The sequence below is a fragment of the Diceros bicornis genome, chromosome 2 (genome assembly GCF_020826845.1).
Source record: "Diceros bicornis minor isolate mBicDic1 chromosome 2, mDicBic1.mat.cur, whole genome shotgun sequence".
In the NCBI taxonomy this organism is placed as follows: domain Eukaryota; kingdom Metazoa; phylum Chordata; class Mammalia; order Perissodactyla; family Rhinocerotidae; genus Diceros; species Diceros bicornis.
In genome coordinates, this window is record NC_080741.1 from 8,286,897 (window position 1) to 8,296,950 (window position 10,054).

At 34.2% G+C, this 10,054-nt stretch overlaps 1 protein-coding gene across 4 annotated transcripts in view; it reads left to right on the plus strand.

Annotated features, from left to right (window-relative positions):
• PLOD2 (procollagen-lysine,2-oxoglutarate 5-dioxygenase 2) overlaps positions 1-5,434 on the plus strand; it is a 91,617-nt gene extending 86,183 nt beyond the window's left edge. For all 4 annotated transcript variants that reach the window (XM_058551331.1, XM_058551347.1, XM_058551341.1 and 1 more), the window contains 5 exons: positions 1,080-1,145; positions 2,228-2,332; positions 3,512-3,658; positions 3,763-3,888; positions 4,059-5,434. In XM_058551331.1, the coding sequence (XP_058407314.1) occupies positions 1,080-1,145; positions 2,228-2,332; positions 3,512-3,658; positions 3,763-3,888; positions 4,059-4,214 (600 nt within the window). In that variant the 3' untranslated portion in view covers positions 4,215-5,434. The remainder of the gene's footprint in view (positions 1-1,079; positions 1,146-2,227; positions 2,333-3,511; positions 3,659-3,762; positions 3,889-4,058) is intronic.
• Positions 5,435-10,054: the final 4,620 nt, after the last annotated feature.

Here is a 10,054-nt window from a genome sequence, read left to right on the forward strand (position 1 = left end):
ATGAAATTTATTAAAGAATTTGAAGATAGCTTTTTTTCTTCCATATCAAAAATGTCTGAGCTACATATAAGCAGAGATATGCAAAATTAAGAATGGCAGATAAATTATCAGGGATCCCCTGAAATCTGGCCTCAAAAGATATATTTCAGGCAAATATTCTTTGGAAGATGTCTTGATGGGAATTATCTTGGGTCCATATCTCAATTCTTCTATGCTGACTCCCTATATTTGTACTTTGTAAAGAGAAAATTAAGAATTTTGTTCAACAGTCTAAATGCATTTAAGAAGAGATCTTTTTGGATACTAAATCACTTCATGTTTTAATTTGAAGTGATTTAATTTAATCTCTCAATATTGGGTTTTTAAATAAAACACTTGACCTAGGAAAAGGATTCCTTAGCTGATGTTGACAAAAACTGAGATATCTTAATTGTGTAGTTTATGTGTCAGAGATTGGTCAAAGAGAAGAATCAGGTTATGAATTAGCATGAAGAAGAGCTGTTTTGCATTGTATGGTCCTATATCTTAATTTCAGTAACTAAAAGAAGTGGAAGTGTTAGTAACCCCATAATCATTCTTTGATATGTATTAAAAACTGAAGTGAAGGCAGATGTTAAATATATTTTAAAAAATCAAATTTATTTTAGAGTAATTCATTATAAAAGTATAAGTAAGACCCTCGTTGATTAATTTGCTGATTTTTAGTAATATTTGTTGGTGGAGTTTTGTTGCTTATCTTTCGCTTTTAAACACACACATATTTACCTACCCCTATGTATTTGCATAGAATATAGAATACAAACCTAATCACTGTGTGATTACTCAAGTTTTAAAATCCTGAGGTATAGAACTTTATGAATAAAATTTTGTTTTTCATAGAATGATATGAGCATTCACAGAACCAGGCAAAGATTTAAAAATGTAAACTGGTTTCTGAAAATTACTATTTTGTCCACTACACGTAGTCATATATAAATTGTTTGAGCAATTTCTAAAATGCATATACTTTATATTTTCCATTAAAGTATTTATAAAAAGGTATTTGCTTTAATCTGTGCAATTGATTTTTTTTTTGGTAGGACTGGAAGGAAAAGTATATAAACCGTGATTATTCAAAGATTTTCACTGAAAATATGGTTGAACAGGTTTGTATTAATAATTACTATGATATGTAAAGCATTTTTAATATCTTTTCAGAAGGGAATATTATTAATGCAATATTGCTTTAGTGGAGGATGTTGTGAAAGTGGAGAAACTATCTTTTAGGTAAAATTAATGTGACTTAATTACCAGTTTTACAGTCTTAAGGGTCATATAGTTGTATAAATGTAGGACATGGAGATTAACAATAATTTTAAGATCATGCCTTTTTTTTAAGCATACTCCCAAAAGCCATAGCTTTCTCAAACCATTAAAAATAAGGTACCTTGGGCAGATCTTTGGTGTAGGCCTCTTTCAATGAAAGTTTATCTTTGAAAGAAAAATTGGGCTCAGAGAGTCTCTTCTCAAGTGTTTTAAAAAATGAACTCTATTTTAGATTAGTGTTCTAAACTATTGCTAATACCTTATTTCAGAGAATGTAAGGCATCTTTGATTCTGAGATGCTCCATTATTTTGTGTATTGTGAGAAAGATAAAAAAATACTGCCAATTACACTATGACACATGTTTTCCATTCATTTAGAATTTTTTATTTTGTACATATTGAAAGAGCTACTGTAGACTTGTTAAGGCGTAGGTGTTATCATATGTCCTAGGACACTGTATACATGATAACCCTTCATTTCCATGACAAATCATAGTGTAAATCATCTTAAAAGACATTTCCAAGGGCAAGTAAACTCAGCAAGTGCATCACCAACTACATGCGTGTACGCACACGTGTGCACACACACGGTGAGGACGGAAGGAAAGTCTGACCGAGTTTACATGCACTGTGGCATCACAACCACATCACAGTGGCTGCCTGGCCGACCAGGACACTAAGACACATCTTGATCTCACACATGTTAAAATGCCAAAAAAAAAAACGTCTTAGCATTAAACAGAAAACCCCCAAAACTAGTATTGTTTGTAACAGTAATGTCGATAATGTTGGGCAAACTTCTTAAAAAAACATCTAAGTGAGGTGAATATTGAATATTCTGTCCTGTTACTGTTGAAAAGCCATTTATTAGTTAAAAAACACAAAATATTCTTCCTCTTAATGGTGATGCTATGTTTTATAGCCTTGTCCAGATGTCTTTTGGTTTCCCATATTTTCCGAAAAAGCCTGTGATGAATTGGTGGAGGAAATGGAGCATTATGGCCAGTGGTCTGGGGGGAAACATCATGTAAGTTGAATTTCACACAGAGAACTAAAATGTGTATGTGGGGTGGGAAAAGGAGTAAATATTTAGAGAATTGAGAGGGGATCTGTACTTTTTGTCACACATCTCTGAGTCCTAGACCTAAATGAGCGGGCTAGCCAAGGCTGTCAGGAGAACTCTGTTTTCAGTGTAGTTCTGCCACTTATTCTTTGACAGTTAATCTCTCTGGGCCTCGGTTTCCCATTAATGCGTGTAATTACACTGGATGGTCCCTGAGGGTCACTGTCCCCAGGCTGGAGATGGCAAGGTACTACATGTCTTTACTGTGTGAGGTTGTCCTTCTCCAAGGCCATTTTCCATTCTCTGCATTTTCACAGTGAGCTGTAGTGAAAGTACTAAGACAAAGGTTATCTGGTTGCCTGCCAAAGCTGTTTTTTTGTGTCGATGTAAGAAGAAGGAATGTTTGAACCCTTTGGTGTAATTCAGTTTTGCATTTACATTCATTGCCAAAGACTTGGCAGGAGGTATTACTGTCCGTGGTTCAAAGTGTTTCTTTTCCTCTGAGAACCCACAGATGCCAGCTCCTTAACAGTACCAAGGAATTTACGTGAAATACTCTGGAATATTACTGCCTCTGCTCAATTACATACCCAAGCTAGTTAGCTGATCAGGGAGACAGAAGTTCAAGTATGAGGAAGAATGCGAAGTCAGCAGGTTGCAGGCAGGATAATGACAAGCTATCATGCAAGGACTTTGGGTGCCACAAAATAGAAATGAGGAACAGATTAGAGAAAACTTGTTTTCAGTGGTAGGTAATCTGAGGCGAGATAAGTGGAATCTATGCCCATCAAGCAGCTAAGACTGCTTGAAGGGTCACTGTAAAAAACTCATTTTTTTAGGAGTCATGGGAGGGCTTTGGAAACCAATTTTATTTACTTTATAGTCTGACCTCACGTACATTAAGTAAGTAGGAAAGGAGTCTGCTGACTCTGCAATACTTTGCTTCGTCATTGATACATTTGCAAAGCCATGGTATCTGAGTGATTTTGATAGTTTTACAATTAAAGCAGACGGTACACCATAATTCAACAACTGTTACTTTTATTGTCTATTATGATCTTGTGGTTGGAAAAAATTCCAAGATAATATAAATGTGAATTACACATGGACCACACTGTATAATGTCATTAATGCTGTTTCTAGGATAGCCGTATATCTGGTGGTTATGAAAATGTCCCAACTGATGATATCCACATGAAGCAAATTGATCTGGAGAACGTATGGCTTCATTTTATCCGGGAGTTTATTGCGCCGGTTACGCTGAAGGTCTTCGCAGGCTATTATACAAAGGTAGTTATCCTCCCATCCTCCTGCCCACCTCCAGGTTTTACGCAAATTTGCTATTTTATGTTTTTATTGATAAGCAAATCCATTGGTTTACTTTGCTTTTTTAGGGGTTTGCGTTATTGAATTTTGTCGTAAAATACTCCCCTGAAAGACAGCGCTCTCTTCGCCCTCATCACGATGCTTCCACGTTTACCATCAACATTGCACTCAATAATGTGGGAGAAGATTTTCAGGTAATCATGGCTTTTAGTTTTTACATTTTTCAAAAGAAATACATCATTACAAAAAGGCCTTTGCCTTATTTTTTTTTTAGATTCTGCTTAGATGGCATAATTTGAATTTTGTCACTGATGAAAAATTAAACATAATAAGCTGTTACATTTATTTGTTCCATCTCTTTTAGGGAGGTGGATGCAAATTTCTAAGGTACAATTGCTCTATTGAATCACCTCGAAAAGGCTGGAGCTTCATGCATCCAGGGAGGCTCACGCATTTGCATGAAGGACTTCCTGTTAAAAATGGAACAAGATACATCGCAGTGTCCTTTATAGATCCCTAAGTTATTTACTTTTCGTTGAATTGAATTTTCTTTTGGAATGGATGACTGGCACGAACATGTCTTTGAAGTTGTGCTTGAGAAGATGAGAGGAATATTTAAATAACTTCAACAGAACAACTTCACTTTGGGCCAAACATTTGAAAAACTTTCTACAAAAAATTGTTTGATATTTCTTAATGTCTGCTCTGAGCCTTAAAACACAGATTGAAGAAGAAAAGAAAGAAAAAAAAGTAAAAGCCAATATTTATTTCTGTGCCTTAATGTCTCTGAGAATAATGACAGTTTTCTGGATTTGCGTTTCAGTTGATAACATATTCAGATACACTTGTACAAGTGACGAATGAGACTAATATTTTCTTATTAAAATCCTGGGAAGAATTTTATTTATCAACTTATAGACAAAATGGATATAAATGAAAATTGGCAATTTTTAAAACGTTGGAAAACTGGGGTTCTAACTGAATTTGTATGCAACTAATTGTGTAAGTACTTTTTTGACCACCTATGCAGGTACGTTTTGCAGTAGTTATTCAACGAATACAAAGATCAATATTACACAATGTTTTTCCTCAAGAAACTTAGTATAAAAGATGACTGAGGCCCAGATCCAGTTAAAAACATTTTTCTTTAGATTGTTAAACAGGTTTTTTTACATTTGTATTGGAAATCAAGCCCTGTGTTGCTTCAGATTAATTTTCCAAGGTGGGTTATGTTTAGTAGATATTAGATTTAGGACAACTTTCAAACCTTTCCATTTCTTAAAAGTACATCAAGTATCGACTTAAGATCAGCAAGTGTCCTTAAGTCAAGACAGGTTTTTTTTTTTTTAATTCTAGAAAATAATGAGGAAAAACAAAAATTTCATTGAGATTAGTAGTAGCATTTTATGATTTTTTAAAAAACTTTCTTAAGTACTTGAATTTTATATCAGGAAAATAAAGTTGGTGAACCTTTCTTCTTCCCTTTTTGCCCTTTGTCTTTCCTCTTTATTGTTTTTTTATGGAGGTTTCTTTTATTTTTTGTCTTCCCAGCATAATCTCCATTTTGTCCTTCTTATTCTTTTTAGTACCGTCCCTTTGCCCCACTTTAAAAAATTCCCCAACACAAAGAAATTTGTGACTTGATTTTTCATCATGTCTCTGAGTGAGGTTTAACTATCCTTATTGTACCTACTGTTTTTAATTTAAAGGTTAAACTTGAATAAAAGGTCTAAGTCATGGTGCCAAAATTCATTTTTCTAACACCGTGTGTTAGAAAATTATGAAAAATAAAATAATTTAAAATAAGTTTCTATTGTTTTCTTTATTATTGGTGATTTATCTTTAGAAGAGAATGTATGATGGAGTAGCCTGAAAGAATATCTCAATATAATAAGCTATTATTTTTTTCATTTTCCTTGGTACATTTACTAATATCATAACTTAACAAAAATTCTATTTATTAAATTATAAATTGAATTGTAATATCTTCAGTCTCAAAGTAACTAGGGATTTGATCTAACTTATTTTACAAGTGGGGAAGTAGAGACAAAGCATTTATTCAATATATATTTATTTATTCAGTGTTGTTTTTCAAGTCCCTTCCATGGGCCAGGCACTGTTCCAGGCACTGAGAATATGCTAATGTACCAGGTGTTATATTTACTGGGAGATGGACTTAGGAAATAAGGAAGTTGGGTTCTACCTCTTTTCTCTTCGTTGGTGGCACTTCATACCAAAAGTAAATTCCTGCTATTCATCACTTGGTTGAAGAGACCTTTTAGTAGTTATTTGTGAATTATATTATTATACTTTAGGAATGGTATTCCAAATAAGTAACAACTAGTTATGTCATGGATGCCAACCGATCAGAACAGACTCCACCTGTAAAAAATAGAGTTCTCCCAGTGCAAGCCAGCTTAATGTCCCTTGTGGTGTACTTCAGAGCAAAGGCATCTACCAGATCCTAGTTCTTTTCAGTTGTGGTGTACATGGGTGGTGACTTATAGTCACTATTTAAATATCATGCTATGTTTCCAGAGATTGGATCAAGGCAGTCAACTGAGCACATTTTCTATCTTCCTTCTTATCCCAAATTTCATGAAATAATATAAAATGTACTTTTAAAAAGAACAATTCATAATTCGTGAGGGAAAGTATGAAAAATGCCCATAAGTAGATCAGAAAAATTGAAAGATTTGCAACAGGTAGGATTGGATGGATGAAGAAAGCTGCAGTTTGAGACATGCCCGGCTCTAGCAACCACCAATCCATTCTCTGTTTCTGTGAGTTTGGTTTTTTTAGATTCCATATGTAAGTGGTATCATACAGTGTTTGTCTTTCTCTGTCTGACTTATTTCACTTAAAGTAATGCCCTCAAGGCTCATCCATGTTTTCACAAATAGCAGTATTTCCTTTTTTATGGTTGAATACTAGTCCATTGTATATACATATACCACATTTTCTTTATCCATTCATCCATCAACAGGCACTTAGGTTGTTTCCATTGTCTTGGCTATTGTGTAAATAATGCTGTGATTAACATGGGGGTGCAGATAGTAGGATTTTTTTGGTGAGGAAGATTAGCCCTGAGCTAACATCTGTTGCCAATATTCCTCTTTTTGCTGAGGAAGATTGGCCCTGAGCTAACATCTGTGCCCATCTTCCTCTGTTTTATATGTGGGACGCCTGCCACAGCACGGCTTGATGAGCAGTGCGTAAGTCTGCCTGGGATCCCAACCTGCAAACCCTGGGCCGCCAAAGCAGAGTGCACGAACTTAACCACTACACCACCAGGCCAGCCCCTGCAGATAGCTTTTTGAGGTGATGATTTTGTTTCATTTCTGAAACCAATTCATCATATTCTGGGATATATTCCCAGAAGTGAAATTTTAGATCATATCGTTGGTATTTTTATTTTTTTGCAGAACTGAAATCTTTTACTATAGAAATATATTTGTGTATCAATTGTTTAATTTAAAGAAAAAACAGTAGAAAGAAAAGGGAGAATTCTCGTGACTAATATAATTTTATTAAATGGAAGTATTGATGTTAATAGTAACTATTTGTGTTTGCGGGTATGTGGGAGTGTGTGTGTGTGTGTGTGTGTGTATATTACCAAAGGGCTTTAAGTGCTCATCATGGTGGCTTTTTTTCCCCCTAATTCTTAATGTGTATAGGAATAAATGTGAATATTTTCCCTTAATATGGATACTTTAATAGTAGTCCAGTATATTGATTTTCTCCATTCTGCTTCCTTCTTAAAAAATGCTAGTGGGCCGGCCCCATAGCTTAGCGGTTAAGTGCGCACGCTCTGCTACTGGCGGCCCGGGTTCAGATCCTGGGCGGGCACCGACGCACTGCTTCTCCGGCCATGCTGAGGCCGCATCCCACATACAGCAACTAGAAGGATGTGCAACTATGACATACAACTATCTAGTGGGGCTTTGGGGGAAAAAAAAAAAAAAGGAGGAGGATTGGCAATAAATGTTAGCTCAGAGCCGGTCTTCCTCAGCAAAATGAGGAGGATTAGCGTGGATGTTAGCTCAGGGCTGATCTTCCTCAAAAAAAAAAACAATGCTAGTAATTTACCTGTGTTGGTAATTACCTAAGAGATCAAATACCCCTCTATGGAATAAAAATATAGAAAACAACATATGAATTGAGTGGCCCATCCTAATGACAGAATCTCTTTGTATAGTCCTTCACTCCTGTTTCCTGTCCGTCATATGCACATCTTAATTTCCCTGCATGCTAAGCCTTAAAGCCCGTCTTGTATGACATTTTGGGGGCCTGTCATTCCTTTAGAGTATGGAGTGGTCTCTTCAACAGATCTCTTCAAGTTGCAGGAAAGCCAAATAAAATTTTCAGTCACAGTTGAGAGTCAGTGTCAGTAAATACCTCTCTTTAACTAGATGTTGACTGTTTTGGAAAATTAGGGTCTTAAAGACTTCGTGACAGCAGCCTTTGTCAAACAGCACTGTTTATCTGTGGTCTTTCAGAATAGCAGGCTATAGACTTCTTTTAGGATAACTCTTTATTAAGAAAAAGTCATTGGGGAGAAAAAAGGGGGAAATGTATAAAGCTCTTTAATGAAAGCAATGAATTTTGGATTAAATTTGAAGAGAAATACACTAAGAAATAAGTAATGAAAAGGGTATAAAACTGTACATGTAGACATACCTTAAAAATGCTAAGTACTATATAGTTAAATTATTCTAATAGAAGGAATGAGAAAAATTGGAAAGATGAATATACATACTAGGGATGTGTGGAGTTGATAAATCTTCCTGACATTTTAAAAAACAATTAAAGATTAAATTATATTTTTCTTTCATTCTTAATATGTTAAAATAGATTAGAAAACATTCATTTGGAAAAATAGTGCTCTGATTTTTGAGGTGGTGGTGTTTGTTTTTTGATAAATCAAGTTAACTTTTATGATTTTGGCATGGTATTTGATGTTTACTGAAAAATGTTGACTAAAAAATCTGAATATTTTACTCTTTTGAAAATTAGAAAGGAATTTCTGCCTACTTAACACTGTAGAACACAGAAATAATCAACTTAATAGTTTTAACAGATGAAATGGAAAAGATCATGCTTGCTATAAATAATTTAAAGAAAATACTGTTCCTTTCAAATCATCCTCACCCCAAAGTAAATATTAGATTACAAAGAGAGAATTAAGGGATGGAGAATGAGAAAAAGATTCCATGTAGATTTGTAAGGAGTAATGAACTTTTTTGTGCTTAATTATTAAATAATTTTTAAAAATAATTTTAAAAGACATTTTTATTAACAATGATTTAAGTTCAGTAACTTTTCCTTTAGGAATGTAATGTGAAATGGTTGAAAGAATCTTTAAGGAAATCACGTCATGGTATATAATTCTGCACCTACTCAGAAGCATTTTGTATTTGACAAAGATCAATAACTTCCAAGTCAGAGATGGACAAATTAAAGCATATTTTTCTTCTGCTGAGCATTTAACGGTTAGATGATTGATTAATTGAAAAAAAGTGCATATTTGAGAAGTGAGATTATCCTGTTAAACTTTGTTTTATTAAATTATTTTTGTCTGTGTTTATATAGTTTATATATGTTGTAAATCTTGCCAAATTGTGACATCACAGCCCCACCTTGTGGTCAATATAGATAACTAATAGAGTCTAAATTTTAGGCAAAAAAGAGCCTTAATTTTTTTTTTTTTTTAAATTCATGGTTTCAAAATTTTTCTTAAAGGCTAATATAAATAAAAATGATATATATTAGATGATTTTTTTCAGGAATTCCTTTTTTATTTTTGTAGTATGATACAATACCGTATTTTAAAAGGAGGAATTGGGACACCTTATTCTGAAATAAAGGATAGCTAGCATGTTTCCAGTTAGTACTGATGAAGTAATTTGTTTTCTATTCTTTATGTACTTTGTAAACTGCTAATCTATGTTCACTAGGGAGTATGAGCCTGGACTAATAATAAAATCAGTGTAGAAGTGGTCAGACTCAACTATAACTGATACAGTAGTTGGTAGACACAATAATTTACATAATATTTGAGCAGTGTCAGAGGTTTGATTGAAAAAACAAATATATTTTAAAACATTTTTTTGTGGCTGGGAAAGGTATGTCACAATAATTTTTTTCTTCATAATCAGCACAGGGCTAGTAAGGGCAGCAATGGGGACAGGAGTCTGTGTTACAGACATTGGGTGATTCAGACAAACTGCAAATAACCTCTGTTTTGGCTTTTGGGGGATTAACAAAATTTGTTCCTGCTGAAGTTGTTGGAGGGAGGGGTCCTGAAGCAGTTCTGATTCACTCCAGTTCTCGCGTATTCAAATGCTGAGCACCATCCTT